The sequence below is a fragment of the Rhinatrema bivittatum genome, chromosome 4, assembly GCF_901001135.1.
Source record: "Rhinatrema bivittatum chromosome 4, aRhiBiv1.1, whole genome shotgun sequence".
NCBI classification, from domain to species: Eukaryota; Metazoa; Chordata; class Amphibia; order Gymnophiona; family Rhinatrematidae; genus Rhinatrema; species Rhinatrema bivittatum.
The window spans coordinates 374,327,773-374,347,275 of NC_042618.1; the positions used below are offsets into that span (position 1 = coordinate 374,327,773).

General features: G+C 41.7%; 1 protein-coding gene across 1 annotated transcript in view; it reads right to left on the reverse strand.

Moving 5' to 3' along the window:
• Positions 1 to 1,728: 1,728 nt before the first annotated feature.
• TKT (transketolase) overlaps positions 1,729 to 19,503 on the reverse strand; it is a 55,711-nt gene continuing 37,936 nt past the window's right edge. The window contains exons 9-14 of the mRNA XM_029600872.1: positions 17,284 to 17,440; positions 8,569 to 8,699; positions 5,163 to 5,246; positions 4,145 to 4,238; positions 2,746 to 2,868; positions 1,729 to 2,123 (exon numbers count right to left, since the gene is read on the reverse strand). Coding sequence (XP_029456732.1) covers positions 1,936 to 2,123; positions 2,746 to 2,868; positions 4,145 to 4,238; positions 5,163 to 5,246; positions 8,569 to 8,699; positions 17,284 to 17,440 — 777 coding nt within the window. The 3' untranslated portion in view covers positions 1,729 to 1,935. The remainder of the gene's footprint in view (positions 2,124 to 2,745; positions 2,869 to 4,144; positions 4,239 to 5,162; positions 5,247 to 8,568; positions 8,700 to 17,283; positions 17,441 to 19,503) is intronic.

A 19,503-nucleotide genomic window follows, 5' to 3' on the forward strand; every position in this document is an offset into this window, starting at 1 on the left:
GCCCTTCCAATAATTTTCAAAAGTTGGCTCCTATGGTCAGGACAGTTCCTGCCACTACAACAGCAGCATGGAGCACCCCAGGCAATCATCCCTACTCCCTCCCTGGATATGTTCACTTTTGCAAACCTCATGTATAATATAGATGAACAAGAGCCAAGCCCATTAAACTAAATGCATGGCATGGTTCAGAGATGCCTCAACATTTGTGCCATACTTCCAGGTTCTGTAATTTCGCTTCATGTGTACCAAACTCTGAACAGAAAGATACAATCTAGAATGCTAAAAATCTGTAGAAAGCTTTCCTATAAATTACTGAAAAAGTTCTACAATTTTCATGGGAGATTTTGAAGGCTTATTCTCTCCTTCTAGGTTGAGATTTATTGTGGGGACACTGACCCTCTCTCCCCTTGCCTGAAGGCACATATTGCTGGAAATATTACCCCAGTTCACTAAGGGGTAGATTTTAATACTTATGCGCTTCCTGGCACGCACACATGGATGTGCTGATTTTATAATCCATGCACACATGTGTGTGTGTGGCTCGCGCCCCTCCCTGCTCACCCCTTTATTTGGGCCCGCAACTTCAGCACGTAACGGGGGTTATGTGCGGGGCCAGGCCCCTTTGAAGATGTGAGGGTGCGCGCAAGGCCAGGCCACGCACATAACCCCCGTTTTTAACGTGCGTGACTTTTTGAAAATCTGTCCGTAAATGTGCAGCCCAGCAGCAGAACAGTAGAATTTAATGGACTTATACTAGCTGCTGTGTTGATGAGCTGTGTTAAAACAAATGCATGAGCTTGAGAGGTGTCAGTAAGTGTTGATGTTTTCCAGTCATTTCCCCTTCTTATGGTTCCCAAAAGAATTGCCAGACAATATCCCACCAAGTTTTAGCTAGCCCAGCATCCTCTCTCTGCTAATAGTAAATAGTAGGAATGTGAATCGGGTGCCCCATCGTTTCTGCTATCAGGTTCGTGTGGCCGCGTGCTAACTCACCGTTAGTGCGCGCTAACAAAAAACGTTAATTTTTGTTCGTTTTTCTTATTTTTTGCTATTTTTGTTAGCGCGCACTAATGGGAGTTTGCGCACGCTAACAGGATTCGTGAAAAATTCAGGGGAAATGTGATCCTTTCTCATTTTTCACGAATTAAGAAATATCATATGATATTTTAATTCGTCAGGAAAACGATTCACATCCCTAGTAAATAGTGGGTGTCATATTAAACCTTTCCTTTTTTTTTTTTGACTCCTTGACCTTACTCCCTGATACACTTGGGAGGTAATTTAAACACTTAACCTGGGTTTCACACATCTAAATGCACTTTACCCATCTAAGTGGGCTTTTGAAAATTGCTACAATTCATGCCATTGAATTGTCCATAGGACAATTCAATGGCATGAATTGTAGCAACTTTCAATGTAATCATTGCTATGATGGTATGTTACATTTATATGCCTAACTCCTTTGAAAATTACATCCCCAATGCAATATCCCCCCTGCTCTTCTCCCTCCCTTATTTTTTCCCTTTTGATATAATTCTGTTACTTATTCAGCTTTACAGGGATACATTGACTCAAGCAGTATCACAAGTATCTCCCCTGCCCTTCCTCCAAATAGAAAAGCACTAGAATTGCTGTAAATCCTGAAAAATGATACATTTCTTTTGCAGGAAGTTTTCCAGTGTCCCTGTCCATAATGAATTTGAAAAGGGATATTTAACAAAACTCCAGTTTGGTCAGCAGTTACTAATTTATTTGTGTCCAGTTTGTTATGGAATGGAACTATTTTTATACACAATGAAAAGCAAATGTTAGACAGGAAATTTCTAAAAGATTTTAAAAAGACCATGGTTAAAACTTGAGTTTTAGTGCAAGCAGTGCAGCATTAAATGATTTAGGATGGCTTCCAGCATCGTGGGTCTGTAACAAGATGTGATCCTATTTTGCATTGGTTATTTGGGATACCACTGCTTTGACAGTTTTCACAATGCTATCTTTATCAAGGTTAAACATTTTTAGGAGCTCAGTTGATTTTCCACTGCGCGGTACATGAGATACTGCCAAGCGGGTGACTGTGATACCAGGCTCCCCTACCATGGCAGACGACACTGCTTCTCCAATCCCACCTACAAAAAAGTGAAGGCAAAAAATGGATCAGAACAGCAAGCCTAGCTGATTCAAATGTACATACACATTGACTCCAGTCCTCATTTGATCTTCTTTACCGGATGAGTCTGAGACCAGTTCAAAAGTGAAAAGTGAAGTCTTCTGTGATCTCAGAATACATTACGAACTGGTTTCAAATGCATCTCAGGGGAAGGTTTAGCGAGGAATGTATTGAATGTCTAAATACACACACACACACACACACACACACAAAAATACACCTTTGCAGAGGGGCTGGAGTTAGGCGAGCAAGATGGCTATGGCCTTACCAAGAACTATCAAATGCTCCACAAACCTCAGGACCCCAGTAAGAGTTCAATTACGTTTGCTTTACCAATGTCATTTTGTTCCTGGTTCTCATGCATTGCTACACCTGCAGTGCGCCCCTGCGTACTTGGATCCTGAATGTCTTTATAGCAAAGATGCATCATAGAAGAGAGTGGATCAAAAGAGGAATCTGCATTCCCCTCAGCACAGCTCAAGTAAACAAAAATAAATAAATAAATCACTAAAAGAAATTAACACATAATAGTACATTCTGTGCTGGGTTTGCTATGACTTGCTCGTTTCCTTTTGCCATACCTTCATAATAATGGTCTTCTACTGTTATGATTCTTCCATGGGTTGCTCTAGCATTTTCAAGAATAGTTTTGCTATCCAATGGTTTAATGGTGAATGGATCAATCACTCTGATGTTGGTATCTTCTACAAATGACAACTCATAAAATCAATACAATGTTTTCTACTGGTATTACCAAAGATTCTGTTTTATACCCAAAGAAAATACAACCACTGCAAGAGTAGATGCCTAGCAAGATAGGAAAAAAAGCTTCATATAAATGAGCTCTGAAGTGCTATAGTTATGAAACATGTATACATCTAGAAACAAAGTCACCTTAGTTGAAGCCATCATTACCTATTTTGGTGCAAATGTTAAAACATTTGAAATTGTTTAACAGACAGGCCAAAAGTACAAAAAAAGAGGGGTAGGTGATAAGGAGACCACAAAGGACAAATAAAAAAAAAAAAAAAAAAAAAAGCACAGCTAGCTGGCATGGAACCAGCTGGCTACAACTTCCCAGAAATCAACTGGTTTTGATGCAGGCAGGTTGGTGGTGGCTGGTAGGGATGTGCTTTGTTTTTTTCTGCCGGGTCGAGCTACAGGTCGAGCGACCCGTGGAAAACTTAGTTTTTCAACGGGTCATTTTTTTTTTCTAGGCAATTTTCACCAAACCCCCCCCTACCTCAACCCTTAAAATTTAGTTAATTACAACCCCCCAAAAAACTTGCCTAAAGTCCCTGGTGGTCCAGCGGGGGTCACCGGCGCCATTTTGTTTACTGGCAGCCGATGGCCCGAGAGCGGGAGATCGCTCCCGGGACCCCCGCTGGACCACCAGGGACTTTAGGCAAGTTTTGGGAAGGATCAGGAGGGTGGGGGTTGTAATTAAATGCATTTTAAGGGTTGGGGTAGTTTTTTTTTTTTTTTTTTTAATAAACGTGCCCCCCCCCCCCCGCTAACCCGAACAATGAATTTTCCCCAAAGTTTGGGAAAAATCTGTCTCAGGATTCGGGTCCTTTGACCCATGCCGAATTGGACTATTTCTTTGAAATGTTCCAATTCGGCAAAAACGATTGCACATCCCTAGTGTCTGGGTATTGTCCAGCAAGGAGATAAAGCAAAAACAAGGAACAGATAAAGAACACACTAGATAGTAGATGATGTCAGAAAAAGACCTATGAGCCCATCCAGTTATTCCTGTTCACACTACAAGATTATATTTCAGCTGCCAGCCACACAGCACGACCACTCACAAGATCTCCCTCCTTATCCAGGACAGTTTTTCACATCAACCTTTTTTTGAACTTTGCCATTTATTTATTTATTTGCCATGCTGAACTGATGAGCACACAAGATCACCCACTTAGTTCACACCCAGCATCTCTCCCTCAGTTTACTGAAGTGAAGATGCAGTACTTATACCTTTCTTCAGTTGCTCTGCTGCAGCTAGTGCCTCGTGCAAAGTTACTCCTGCCCCAATCACTGTAACCTGGTCATCTTTACTCTGATGTACCACCTGTAAAGATATAAGAAAAGAGAGTGGCTTAACAGATGCGCATCTTATTTTTATTTTTTTCCCTCCACTATAAAGGTCTTACTTTTTTTTTCCCCATTATTTCTTGGATGGTATCCTAATACCGTATATCACTTCTAAGCCACGTGGCATTTCCTAGCGTAAGATCAAGGTAAGGATATCTCAAGGCAGAACCTTACTGAATTATCATAAGTAGTCTTTGATTTCTTTCTCTTTTTCTCTCCTCTTTTACAAGAGTGATAACTTAACCTTCAAATGCCAAGAAAGCAGATTCTGTCATTGTTGTTCTTGCTGCCTCCTACTTACTGCAAAACTTAAATCTGCCCCTTAATGAGGCTGAGGAGGAAACAGGCAGTGAGCACATTTTTTTTCACCAGAAAAGCTAAACATGAAGTTGAGGTTAATGACTCAGGAAAACGCAACAGCCAGGAGAAGCAGCTGCCACTGTGTTTGAGGTGCTTGTGAAGGGCCAACCTGGCGCTTGACAAATTTATACAAAAGAGAAACAGAGAGAGTAGGAGATGCTGGAGCCAGCCACCTGCCAAATTCATGAAGCTTAAACAATGCAATAACTGGAGTTATAACTTAAAACACTCTCTCACGTCTGTTGTTTCAAGGTGGTCAGTAGACTTGGTATTCACTCAGCATTGTCTGAACAGGATGAAACACTCCAGGATCTGCCCAAAGAGCAAGATCCTGCTCAGGAATCAAATGTAGACCCTTGGGTATGCAATTCTATCTATTTTGCCCTTTATTTGATTGCACTGAAACTGCAGCCCCACAAGTCCTAAAACATTTATTTTTTGTAAATTTCAGGGCAGCTTATCTATCTAAGGTGATGACTTTTATTTAAATGTAAACATAGCAGTTATTGTGAAAGGAATTATTGGGCTGGGCAATAGTTACCTTGGCTTGTCCTACTCGGAAGTTCTCATTGTTGCCGTACAGCACAACGTTTTCAGGGCGACTGGTCCTTATGAAACATATGCCCTGTTACAGAAATGAAATGAACAAAGAGAAATATGCAACGCTTAATGTTCTCATACTTGCTAAGTGATATAACTACCATTTAAGACTTTGCCTGACCCTGATTGTTTTAATCCTCTCTCTGAAGAGTTTTCTTCGGTGAACTTTGTGTCAAGCAATGTGCTCTCTCTAGCCCAGTTATTAAGTTCTTCATAGCACATATAATTGATGTATGTTGATTTTAGTCATCAGAAAAGCTTGCTCTCCTATTCTTTTCCAGTTGTATGATTGGATTCATACAATGACAAATTAATTAAAAGCTTGAATAAGGCTGTTTAAAGACAGATCCTGCACTTGGTTTCTCTATTTCTTTTGGGCAGCATTTCTACTGCTTCCTGCCACTACCCCTATTCTGCAGCTTTGTTTTTGCTGTTCTCTTCCCTCTTGCTCCATTTTCAGGTGGAGTCAATGATATCCCTGTGTATTAATTCACAACAAACAGGCCTATCCTGTAAAGTGCGGCCGCGTTTACCCTGCTCCTAAGCCACTTTTAACTCACGTTCCGGCCGCGTTAGCCCTTCCTGCGATCCCGAATCCCCTTTAACCTACTCCTACCGCGTCCTAAATTCCCCGGGTAACCCCTTCCGCCCGCGGCATGTGTATTGCATGCAAACGAGCGAATTAGCTCGATATTGCATGCAAACGATATTGCATGCAAACGATATTGCATGCAGCCATCGTCAGTAACACGACCTGGCTCCGTAGCTCCTCCCGACAAGATGGCCGCCTGCACGGGGAAAGCGTGCAATTGGCCGCTGAAGACGTGACATCGTGACGTCACGTCTTCAGCGGCCAATTGTACGCTTTCCCCGTGCAGGCGGCCATCTTTGTCTTCGGGAGGAGCTACGGAGCCAGGTCGTGTTACTGACGATGGCTGCAAAATGTAAGTTTCGCTTGCGTCCAAAAGCGACTTACTTTTGGGATCTTGACAGATCCCAAAAGTAAGTCGCTTTTGGAAAAAACCCCAAATTGTCAATTTTGAAAAAAAAAAAATTGCTTTTCTTTTTTTTTAGTTTCGCCGCTCAGTTTCGTCGCTTGTCGGGTCCGGGTTGGGGGTCCGGTCGGGTCGGGTTCGGGCTTCGCCGGGTCGGGTTCGGGCTTTGCCGCTCAGTTTCACCGCTGTCATCTTCTCCCCTCTCCCGGAGCAGGGCGCGAAAAGCAGCCTTGCTCCGGGAGGAGGGAGAACAGACTGACAGCGGTCAGGCCGGGTCCGGTTGAGGGTCCGGGTCGGGTTCGGGCTGGGGGAAAGCTTCGCCGCTGTCAGTGTCTCTTCTCCCCTCCTCCCGGAGCAAGGCTGCTTTTCGCGCCCTGCTTCGGGAGGAGGGGAGGGGGACTGGCAGTCCCGACTTCTGGTATCTGTCATTTCCATTTGAAATGACAGATACCAGCGTGGCGTGAAGCCTTAGCCCCGCGCACCCAGGATCCTGTATAGGCGCTCTATCCAGTATCCTGGGTTGCGCGGGCCTAAGGCTTTTTGGACGCGGCTTACATTTACATATAATTAGGCTTCAGGATCGAGCGGTAGGTGAGCTGCACTGTGCGGGCGGTAACCGCGGGTGCCGTAGGCACTAACGCAGCTCTTCCTACCGCTCGGTACTGGATCACCCTGAAAGAGAGGAACTGCACTGCTGCGGGATAGAAAGGAGCTGACACTTCCATCACCAGCAAAGAGGAATCATGAGCAATATCCATGAGTATCAAATCTTTGTATTTATTTTCTTGGCAGACAGCTAGCCATTTATCTCCTAGACATCTATTTATTCTCTACCAACTACCATATCAAATCAATTAGTTCTTCCAGTGGCCTCTTTTCCTGTGTTTGATATTCATATATACCTCTCCCGCTTTCTGCAATAACATTACTATTAGAAATAAATAAACCTTGAAAAATAAGATGGCCACCCTCTTATGCACAAAAGGCCTGATTTCAAAAGCATTTACAAGCTTGGTTTTACACGTGTAAATGCACTTTAACCAATATATAGCATCAAATTTTCAATAGGTTTTGCATGCACAAGTATACTTAACATTCGTAAATGGCTTTTAAAAATTTCTACAACAGTATGTTACAGTTACATGTGTAACTCCTTTGAAAATTCACCTGTGAGGGAGTAATTTGCATAAGGATTTATGCACATAAAGGCAGCATATATCGTAGCAAATTTCAAAAACCCATTTACGCACTTATGGCCAGATTTTCTAATCTACGCCCGATTTTATAACATACGCGCGCAGCCGCGTGCATGTTATAAAAGCTGGGGTTGGCGCGCACAAGGGATTGCACACTTGTGCACCTTGCGTGCGCCGAGCCCTAGGGGAGCCCCGATGGCTTTCCCCGTTCTCTCCGAGGCCGCTCTGAAATCGCAGCGGCCTCGGACGGAACTTTCCTTTCGCCCCCCCCCCCTCACACCTTCCCCTCCCTTCCCCTATCTAACCCGCCCCCCAGCCCTACCTAAATCCCCCCCTACCTTTATTATTTAAGTTGCGCCTGCCTCCGGGCAGGCGTAGATTGCGTGTGCCGGCTGAGTGCCGGCGTGCGATTCCCCGGCCTACCAGGCCTTCGGAGGCCTCTGGCCATGCCCCTGCCCCGGACCACCCACGCCCTGCCCCTTTTTTTGAGCCCCGGGACATACACGCGTCCCAGGGCTTGCGCACGTCGCCGAGCCTATGCATGTAATACCTATTAACAATTTAATAGTATATATCATAGCAATTTCCAAAAGTCCACTTATGTATGTAATGTGCATTTATGTCCATAAAAACCAGATTTAAGCACGTAAATCCTTTTGAAAATTACCCCCCACGTCAATTTGCCTACATATTGACCAGGCATCAGAAAACCATCAAGATGTCCAAGATACTTGAAACGGAAAGGATAATTTTATTTTTATACTTTGAGGTTTGTGAAGTCTCTCATTTCATGCTTTTACATCTTTATGCTAGCCTGTGGGGAAGCGATAGTAAAGTCAGAGATTAAATACTGCAGTAGGCAGGGAGACTGGGCAGATGGACCTTGAGGTTTCTATATGAAAGAAATGGTAATGTGTCTCTTTCTAAATGAATCCAGCCTTCTTAAAAAGAAAATATGGCCAAAATAGCATGACAGGGATGTGGCAAACTACAAAAGTAGCCTAGACTGCTTCTATACCAGGGAAATAAAACCCATAAAAAAATAAGAGAGATTTATTTTCACTCTGGTTGACATTGTTAATCTAAAATTGATTTAGTGACAAATTTGGAATAAATCAATAAGCTGCTTATGCTGATTTCAGAAATGGAGACAAACCTTTGTGTTAGCAGCTAGCTCTACGGCTTTCTCGGTGGACACTGCATCACTTGGATAAAAGATGGTAGCTGACGGAACAGCTCGAAACATGGCTAGATCTTCCAGGCCCATCTGCGAAGGCCCATCCTCACCTAAAAATAAAAAATGACCCATTAAAAAAAAAAAGTGCCTGTACAGTGTGACAATATACAGCAAACTTTAGTTTGTTCAACATAGCAGGCACATGGAGGACATGCAAATCTACCTTTTCCCAGAAAAGAACCATCTTCGCCTTAAACTTGGAAACCATCTAAACAGTGATAAAGACAGAAGGAAACTAAAAGAAAAGAAAACTGAAAGTTATACAAAATGAGAAAACAGTAAAAAACAAACGGAAAAAAATAAAACAAAATCCAAAACAGAATATAAAGATGACTAAAATTAGATGTAAAGGTGCGATATCTATAAATGCAGAGAAGAAAGAAGGTTAAGAAACTTAGCATGGACCATACTAGGAAGCTTCAATCTCAAGTGTTTGGTATCCATTTATAAGTTTTATCACAATTTATAAAGCTATTTCAAAGAAGCATTTCAGTATAGCCTACCAATAATTCAACTTGGTTAAAATGCTTTCTCATAAGGCACAGAAAATGGACTATTCAGCTGTGCACTGGTCAAGGCCACCAACTAACTAAAAAAAAAATAAATTAGAAACTATTTGCTTAATAATCTTTGGGTTGGCACATGCCAGTAAAACTCCTTCCCACTTCCTGGGTGGCACTCTGACCTTGTGCTGGGCTTGCTGGGGAGGAAGGGAGGTGTACTCTGGTTCCGCCAACTGATCAATAAGGAGCCCCAGCAGGAGGGGTGAAAAACCAAGTGAGTAAATGGCACCTGCAGCTTTGTGAAAAGTTCACAGAGAATAACGATGGCAAACAGTTCTTCATTCTTTAGAAAAAGGTACATAATGCTGCATTTCACAAAAAAAATCCCCCACTGTGGAACATTTCAGCCTAGCCAATTGTTTTGTCAACTAGATCGAATACTGTTATAATATAGCTATTAAAATACAAGATTTATTCAATGAATAATGCTAGAGGTCACAAGTGGTATAGGTCTTTCATTGTTGGTTACATTATGAAGGCAATTTTCAAAGCAATTCACCCAGGTACATAGGCTGTCTAAAAATTGCATTCCCTTAGGCCAGCTAAAAGTACATGTGGCACTCTATAGAACACAACTTTTAGCCGGGCCCTGAGAAGGTGCGCTCAAACGTGCATTTAGATCAGGGGAGAAAATGTAGCACATCTAGATTGTATTGTTTGCTTTCCATTGAAATTGTGCCTGTGCAAAAAACAGATGCAAAGTGCATAGGTCCTTTTTAACCATGGAGTTTACCCTTTGAAATTCGGGTACAAGGAAATTGGATTCTCTGACTTACAGAATATTCTAGAAATAGTGGTACAGCAGGAACTCAGAGCTTATGGATGTCAAACGTTTCCTTGAGAAAGGGGTGTGCATATTTTAGTGCAGCCAGTGTCACTATAGGAGGGGAGGGGTGGGGAACCTGAATATGCTTAAGTAATGGTTTCGGGAGCACCATGAACTGCTACATCATAATCTTCTTCAACAGTGGATGTATGTTTTGCATAATACTTCAGAATATTAATTACTGCTGAAGAATTAAAAAGGCAAGCAGAAACAAAGGCTATCCGCCCACGGTGTATGAGAATAAGGAAATACAAAGTTCTCATAGGTATTACAAAAATCGTTTATAACATTTCAACACGCAGCCAAATGTCTTAGCAGTTGAATCAGAGAGAACATACAATTCTAAGTAGCTAAACAAAGATTTACTTTCTCCAGAGAAACAAAACACATGTATTTAGTGGAATCTTTAAAGTTATTAAACACAAAAGGTTCAATTAGATGAAGCCGGGCTGCACAACATGGATGTGGTTATTCTATGCTTTAGCTTTGCAAAACAGTACCAAATCTAGTGCTCTATGCTCACTAGTACATGGCTTAATAATTCGTGACTCATGCTTGTATGCTGTAACAGGAAGATGTCAAAATTTAATAATTTCAGTTGATGTTTCCGGCAACAGATAAATGCAAATCAGTGAATTGGGTTGGTGAGAATCAGGAAGCCAACACTTAAATTCTTGCTATAAAAAAGGTAGAAAAATCACAAACAGAGCAATGTATTTGGCTGTAAGCATTATTAGGGCAATTTTCAAAGCCATTTCTGCGGATAAAAAACTGCTTTTTGCCCATGGAAATGGGGTCTCAGAAAACTACCCATCCTATGTATGGATAAACTTATACTTACAGCAGCACTATCCGTGGAAAAAGGGGGCTTTTCCAGGGGCGAGGCTGGGTTTGCAAATGTGTGCTTACTTTTCAGACAGCCAGTGCACCAATTTTCAATGAGAAAAAACCCCACAGATCAAAAAGTACTCATGTACTTTGTGTTTCTGCAGCCAGTTTGAATGTTGTCCTTTATGTAAATTACGCATTTATGGATGCACAGCCTCTTTATTTAATGTAAGGTGAAAGGGAGAAACCCTGAGAACACACATGCAATGTCAGCTATTTCCTAAGGGTGTGCAGCAGTAAGCACCTCTGCCCCAAATAAGGAGAAAATAAATTTTGGAGCTGCTGCTCCCCAGTGTGCTCTGATGGGGTTTGGAGTGCTGCCGAGGACGCACCTTAGGATGAGAAGCAATTCTCTTCATTTTAAGATAGACAGCACTAGATTTACTATTACTGCAGGTACTATTTTAACCTAGCCGCTTTTTGTGGTATGAAATGTGTTTTAATGAACTATGTATAACAATTTTTTTTCTCTGCTTAAATTATTGGGGCATTTGCTTCTGGTCCAGCTTCCTTGACTTTATGAAGCCGCTCCATATCTATAATCCCTAACCGTTAAAGGAAGAGTGACAAAACTAGTTTATTAAGTGCCCTCTCAAAACCTGGTAACCAAACTGGTGCACCTACACCGGAGAGGCGAAACATCAGCTTGGTTAAGGAGTTCGGACAGATCTCTAGAATTGTCCTCCAAAACTATTCTGAAGGTGGGTATGCAGACCATTTTTTTTTAAATTTATTTTTTCTTACATTTATTCAAATAACCAGAAGGAAAAAACTAAAATAGCACAGGGTAATAATACCTGTTGACAAAGAAATCTTCAGAAAAAGATACCTAATTCACACATTGATCACAATTTACAAGTCCTTATTACTTGAAGGGGGGACAAAGAAATATTATTTAAATAATAAAAAGGAAAAAAGGAAAAAGAGATGGAGGAGCAAGGATTTAACTATATTATGGTCTGATCCCACTCATAATTCCATTAATGTCTCAGGATTTATCCGAGATAAATGTTTCCAAATGCAAAGGGTCATAAAACACAAAGGGGCGGATTTTCATACTCCGCGAATAGGCCTACTTTTGTTTGCACTCCAGGATTTTAGTAGATACGCGCAGAGCCGCACGTATCTGCTAAAAACCTGGATCGGCGCGCGCAAGGCTATCGATTTTGTATAGCCGGCGCGCGCCGAGCCGCATAGCCTACCCCCGTTCCCTCCGAGGCCGCTCCGAAATCGGAGCGGCCTCGGAGGGAACTTCCTTTTGCCCTCCCCTCACCTTCCCCTCCCTTCCCCTACCTAACCCACCCACCCGGCCCTGTCTAAGCCCCCACCTTACCTTTGTCGGGGGATTTACGCCTCCCGGAGGGAGGCGTAAATCCCCGCGCGCCAGCGGGCCTCTTGCGCGCCAGGCCGCGACCTGGGGGCGGGTACGGAGGGCGCGGCCACGCCCCCGGACCGCCCCGGGCCGTAGCCACGCCCCCGTACCTGCCCCCAAAACGCTGCCAACACGCCCCGAAAACACCGCGACGACCGGGACCGCCCCCCGACACGCCCCCCTCGGAGAACCCCGGGACTTACGCGAGTCCCGGGGCTCTGCGCGCGCCGGTAGGCCTATGTAAAATAGGCGCACCGGCGCGCAGGGCCCTGCTCGCATAAATCCGGGCGGATTTACGCGAGGTCTCTTAAAATCCGCCCCAAATGTATTATTCTGGTAGGAAACTAAACATTTGCAAGAAAATTTAAGAAAGCAGGTGGCGCCCACTTGTAGCACCTTCTCCTTTAAAGAAAGAAAATGCTTCCTTCTCTTTTGCGTTTGACATGAAATATTGGGGAAAATTTGTATCCTATAACCACAAAAAGAAATGTGTTTATTAAGGCAATTCTTTTGAAACACCATGGGCTGGATTTTCAAAAGGCCCGGTGGCACGCATAAAGCCCCGGGATGGCAGCGTGGCTCGGATAGGGCTTGTGTGCGCCGACCCCGGATTTTATAACATGCGCGCGTGCGTATGTTTTAAAATCTGGCCCCATATCTCTATGGGCCATCCACTGCTCCTACCATGTGACAGGGGTCGACCAATGGCACCGGTAGCCCCTGTGACACAGTAAGGTCAAAGGCTATCAGCACCATTTTGATTACCGGCAGCCAATGGCACGAGTGTAGGAGATCGATGCTGGACCACCAGGGACTTTAGGCAAGTCTTGGGGGGGTCAGGAGGGTGGGGGGTTGTATAGCTAATTAAATTTAAAGGTTTCGAATGCCGAATTCAATGTATTAACGGATCGGGCTTTCTCCCCCTTGATCGAATGCTATGTATCTGGGCCCCGACGAATACGCATCCCGAATCCAATGAATACTTTCCGGCTGCACATCCCTAAAAAGGAGTACTTTGTCAAAAAGTAACATTTTTAAGGAAAAATCAGTCTTGAATTGCATTGCAACTTCAAAAAATGTGTTTTATAACTCCATGACCTGAATATGTTGAGTGAGTGTGAGTGTGTGTGTAGTCTTTCTACTCCAGCCAACCTTTCATTTACTCCTCCTCAGCCTACCTGTTCTCCTTCCCAAACCCCAATTTCTCCTGCCTGCTATCCCCTCTTTCATTGCTCCTCAGAAACCTCCTTGTTTTCCTACTTTTAGTTTCACTTTACCAGATTTTACTGCCCATCGGTGATGTCCCTGTCACAGACAAATGGAAGGAAAGACAAATGCAAACACTATAAACATTTTTTTTTTTAATAAAATGTGCTACAAAGTAAGTGTAAAAAAAAAAAAAAGAGAACAAAAATTAGGGCATGTGTAGCAACAGTTACAGAGACCATTGTGAAAATAGTCAGCAAGTGGTCATTTTGTCACATGGCCAGAACAGGGCAGGGAAGCCTCTCCTTAGATCCTGGAAGTAGGAAAAAAAATGAAAATGCAGTTGGGGGAACTCCACCCCAGGATCTAGTAGAGGAGAGAGAGTGAGCACAGACAAGGGATCTCCATGCTAGTTTTAGAAGCAGAGAGAGAAAGAGTGCATTGAGGATCCTTTCTCCAGGAGCAGGAGTCAAATAATAAAAAAGAAAAAAAAAACAACTCTTCTTTAAACTTGTGTGTGTTTCCATTTGTAATAAACTATTTAAAAAATGATAGGCATTATCACATATAATTTGTCTGTATTTTTAAAGCCCTCATGATGGAATATTTGGCAGCTATGAAACAAGGATGTTGTTTAAAAACCAGGAACTCAAGCTAAAAAGAAGGATAGAAAATCCCCCTCTACACTGCCCTAGTATGAGTGTACAATGAGTCCCAGAATTTCCACACCGAGTTGCAGAATCTTTTTCTTCACCAGCACGGTGAAGAGACCCAATACCCTGCCTCCAGGATGGAGGAATTCCCCAACATGTGGCTGAATTCTTAAATTACAAAACCAGCCATGACAGCAAACTGAGTCTTAGGCCTAGATTTTCTATCTTCGCCCGGCTTCCTGAATCGTGCGGTACCGGGGGGGGCCAAGCGGGGGTTGGGCCTGCGAAAGCCGGCAGCGATCGCACCTCCACATAGCACCACTGTGAAAGGTGGAGCTATTGGGAGCGATACTGGCGGTGATAAGGAGTCTTAACTTTCGCTGTCAGCAAAGTCGTCGTGGAGTCCGCCCCAAGGCCACCCCGATTCCTCCCCTTCCGGTGCGGACTCCGCCCCGATTTAGATATCGCACGTGAAAAGTCCCTTTTCGCGTGCGATATCGTTGGAAAATGACCCCCTTAGTGATTTCACTTGCTTAGAATTAAAGAAACACAGAAACTTTAAAAATGCTTGTTAAACATGATATTTGTGCTTTACTGCTCATGTTCATTTTATGAAAATATTCAAAGCTATTGCATTTTCTGGAGGCATGATTATCACTTTTAAGATGAGCAGAAAAATCTGTATCATTTCACTTATTCCCCAAAATCTACTGCTCTCTTTACTTAGGTCAGCTCCAATAAACCATGTCAACAGATCAATTCCCAGATTAGGCATATTTATGTTTGTAGAATACAACTTTTCAGTTTGTTTCTAATAATTTTTGTGGGTTTACAAAATGATCTTTAAGTAAAAACTAAAGCAATGAGTCCAATGTATTAACCTGCACCTAATTTTACAAAGGGGAGTTTGTGTATTAAATGTGCTATTAGTGCATGCTAACTTGATTAACATGAGCTATTTGTTCTTTTAATGAGAACACTTTTTCTGGCTTGCGCAAACAGTCATTTTTAGCATGCAAATTTCATCTTTTTTGCAAGTTTAAGTGCAAAACCAATGCTAATGAGATTCTGTGATGCAAAATAGCTCATTAGCTATGAATTCAGGGTTAATGTATGCATGATAATGACTTCACAAAAGCGACATAGGCAAAATATTTAACTACACCTCAGAGATTTAACTAAAGATTTAGCAATAAAGTCCATAGGTAAAGTATGCATGCCATTTACATACTACACTCATTTACATATAATTCATGTGCTCAAAATAACATGCGCTAAAAGTAAATTTATATGCATACATTTTGTGTTCGCTGGAGTCTAGGACATTGGCTTTGTGCATTTAACTACCATAAACGTGAACTATATATGCATAAAACCAGTGGGAAAAAAAAATCACTGTTGGAACCTTTTTTTATTTAAAAGAAATATCAACTTCGGGACTGGAGGAAGCACAAGGAATAAGATCTTTGGACACCTCAGAATTGATTCAAACATCTATACAGATGGAGATTAAGACCAGAGGCACAGTATTAGTTACGTTTCCTTTTGAGCAGGACAGAGACTTAATTATGAAGTTTTTCTTTAGGAACAGATCCGTTCAATTCTATGGGCAGTGTGTGTGGATATACCCTGATATTGTACGCTCCACACAGGAGCGGAGAAAAAAAAGTTTCTGATTATGAGGCCGGAAGTTATAAGTCGTGGTGCCAGTATGGTCTTGAAATTTCCCTGTAAATATTTATTTATTTATTTTATTTTGAACTTTTATATACCGACATTCCTGTAGAGACTACAAATCATACCGGTTTACAATAAACATAACACATTGTCTGATATTTCAAGAAAACAAATATATTTTTTATGAACTGGATCAATTGAGGGGATTCTTGGATGGGAAGGGGTGAGAAGTGAAAAATGTTTAAGGGTATCTGCATCTAGTGGCGGTTTATTTCCTATTTTTATGTTTGATAAAGAGCTCCATATTGCTTACATTATATCTTGGTCCCAATATTACCTAAAAATTTGATAGGGATCTATGTCGTATTTTCTAATGGGTAAGAATTTATTTCTATTTTGAAGTATAATTATACTGTTAGATCTCTAAATACCTGTGAGTTGATATATCTTGTATTGTATCTGTAAACGCATAAATAAAAAATTTAAAAAAAAAAAAGGAAGAAATGTTTGTGGTAGGCCAATACATTAAATTAAACCCTGTTGTTATTTAAGCAAAAAGTGGTGAATTATCAGGGGTTTCAAAGCAGCTCCAGCTATCTAGTCTTGGCTTTATCCTGCTACACGCATGGCTTTTCTTAAGGAAATCAGAAACACAATTCCATGCATGCAATGTGGTAAAACCAGGAGTGGATCAACTTTTTCCTGAAAAAACTGAAGCTAACTGGTAATCCTAATATTAGTCAAAAAGACAAATCATCTCATATTCACTTCAACAGTGATGTTCTAAGATATTTGGCTTTAACATATAATAGTGAGCAATCATTTTTAGAACAGTTCTATACTGGGCCGACCTGGTGCTTTGGCACGAGGAAGGCCCAGATTTGATTCCTCGATCTGGCTTCTTGCTCCCCAAGATGGCTGGAGCTGGGGGGGATGCTGTGAAGGCAACATTCATGGCCCTGATGAGGGGAGGGTGTCCTTGCCATTATTTAATAGAGACACCTACTGGCTGGACGTAAGGTGTACGTGTACTGGGACGGAGGGTTAAAAGGAGATGCAGACTGTCAGTGCAATGGATGGTCCGGGGGGGGGGGGGGGTGTTGAGTGGGGCGGGAGGAATTATAAAGGAGGTAATTTTCTAAGAAGTTATGCTATCATAGCAATTTTCAAAAACCTGTTGGCAATTCAATGGCATATAGTATAGCAATTTAAAACCCAGTTTTAGTGTGTAAATCCTTTTGAAAATTCCCTCCAGAATAGGAGAAAAGCATGGGTAGTTGTGAATGAAGGCTCATGGCCCTATAGCCCAATGGAAGCTGGTCCCAGTTGAGCCAGAAGCCCAGAGAAACAGGAGGAAATTGCTCTTAAAACTGTGAAATACTAAGGAGTCAAATGATTTTCTATTCAAACATACTTGCTTTCAGAAAAGAAGGTTTGTCCAACACTTACCAATGGAAACCCCACAATGAGAGCCACACAGGTTGATGTTACTCTCAGAAATGGCTGCCATACGGATCTGATCAAAAGCTCTGGTGAAAAATGTGGCGAAAGTGCTGGCAAAGGCAATGGTCCTGTCCCGGGTGGTACAACCGATGGCGACACTCACCTTGGTGGGAAGGAAGGGAAAAAACCCACAAATCTCAAATAAGCCTCTCCAGAGTAACATACTCAAAACAGTTCATACGTAAGGAGCAGTAATCTATCAGTACCGCATGCTAGTTTCACAAAAAAAATTTTTTTTTTTTTTTTTGCAAACTTTACAAAGCCATATTCTGTAAGAATGAAAGTATAAAGGCTCACACTCCCATGGAAGCTTGCATGATGACCAAAGCCTCAGGACATCCATCTTCAAACATTGTATCTGCACATCCAGTTACACAGGGTGTTTACCTGATGGAGAACTGTAGTCCTTGAGTGCCACAAACAGGCCAGGTTTTCAGGATATCCACAATGAATATGCATGAGATAGATTTGCATACAGTGCATATTCATTGTATATATCCTGAAAACCTGGCCTTTTTGAGGCACTCGAGGACTGGAGTTCGCCATCCCTGAACTAGTACAATCTCCAGCTGCCACAAGTTTGTATAAGAGCATCTCTTAAGCCAGTGATGGCGAACTCCAGTCCTCGAGTGCCACAAACAGGCCAGGTTTTCAGGATATCTACAATGAATATGCATATGAGAGATTTGCATGCACTACCTCCATTGTATGCAAAACTATCTCCTGAAAACCTGGCCTGTTTGTGGCACTCGAGGACTGGAGTTCGCCATCACTGTCTTAAGCTTTATGACAAAGCTAGATGCATCCTGAATCTCATTTACTGTAAAAGGTTTTAAAACTGCAGAACTGGCACACCGGTACTAGCTGTAGTGTGGGATGTATTGGCACAGTGGTGATTCAGGTACACTGTCCCAATATATGGTTAAAAAATATTTTAAAATCAATAAGTGTAAAAGGTTAAAAAGGCCAGTTATTGTACAGAGCATAAAACTGACAACTTTATCTATTAAAAATAGTTCAGTTTATAGTAGATTAATATTTTGGAAACCAGCCAATAGTTTTATAAAAATGAAAAGAAATCAGGCCCCCACAAACCAGGAAAATCTAGGGTGAGCAGCACTAGCAAAGATGATCTTACATTATTTAGCTGTTAAAACAAAGTCATCATCAAAATTTTCATTTTTAGAAAGTTTCTCCTTCTCTTGCTACTGCGAGATAAATATTCAGACAGCTAGTGAACTTCGACAAATTTATTTGGGCAGTGTTACATGTGTAACTTTGCACAGATATGCAGAGATGCTTACTTAAATAAGTCTGCTGCTGAATGTAATGTGAATAAAGTTGGGACTGCTATTTTTGCAAGCAGACTTGTGCATATAACTTGAGCCAGTATTAACTGTCATATATTAGATTTCTTTCCGTGCTCAATATGCATGCTCACTGATTATAGTATAGCCCTGCCCCATAAACACCTCCATTGACAATCCTTTTGGTCCAGATAAATTCTGTGTGCATAAAAAGTTGTGTGCGCAAAATGTATGTGGTCAGCAGGGGGAAAATTTCTAACATTGAATTGTGTGCAGGTAACTCAAAATGTTACCTGCATAAAGCTTTTCAATATCAGTCTCTGTGAATTTAAGTAAACCAGGGTGCAACTATATTGTATGGGCTTTTTTTTTTTTTTTCATTATACCTTATTGCAGGCAGCATACCTAGGAGACAGTTTTCAAATGTCTAAGTATAGTTGCAAAGTCTAGGGGTATGTTTACTGGCAGATTTTGCACTAATTCTCAAAGGGAACGCATGTGTATACATTACTTTTGAAAATTACTGAGAGAAAATGATTTGCATCTCCTTATCTGTGGATATATTTTCCTGCAGAACTAACAGGGTAATTTTCAAAAGAAAATGTAAATAATATACCATTGTAGCAATTTTCAAAAGCCCATTTATCTCTTTTAAGTGTACTTAACGGGGGTAAAACCTAACACAGATAAATGGGCTTTTGAAAATTACTGAGATTGTATATCACATTTCCATTTTCCTTTCAAAATAAGCTCCAAGATGCATAATTTTGAAAATATTGAACTATGTGTGTTGTTGCCTCCCCTGACCGAATCTCTGAGCCTATGTACTTTTCCCTTGGATAAACGTACACATGTTGTT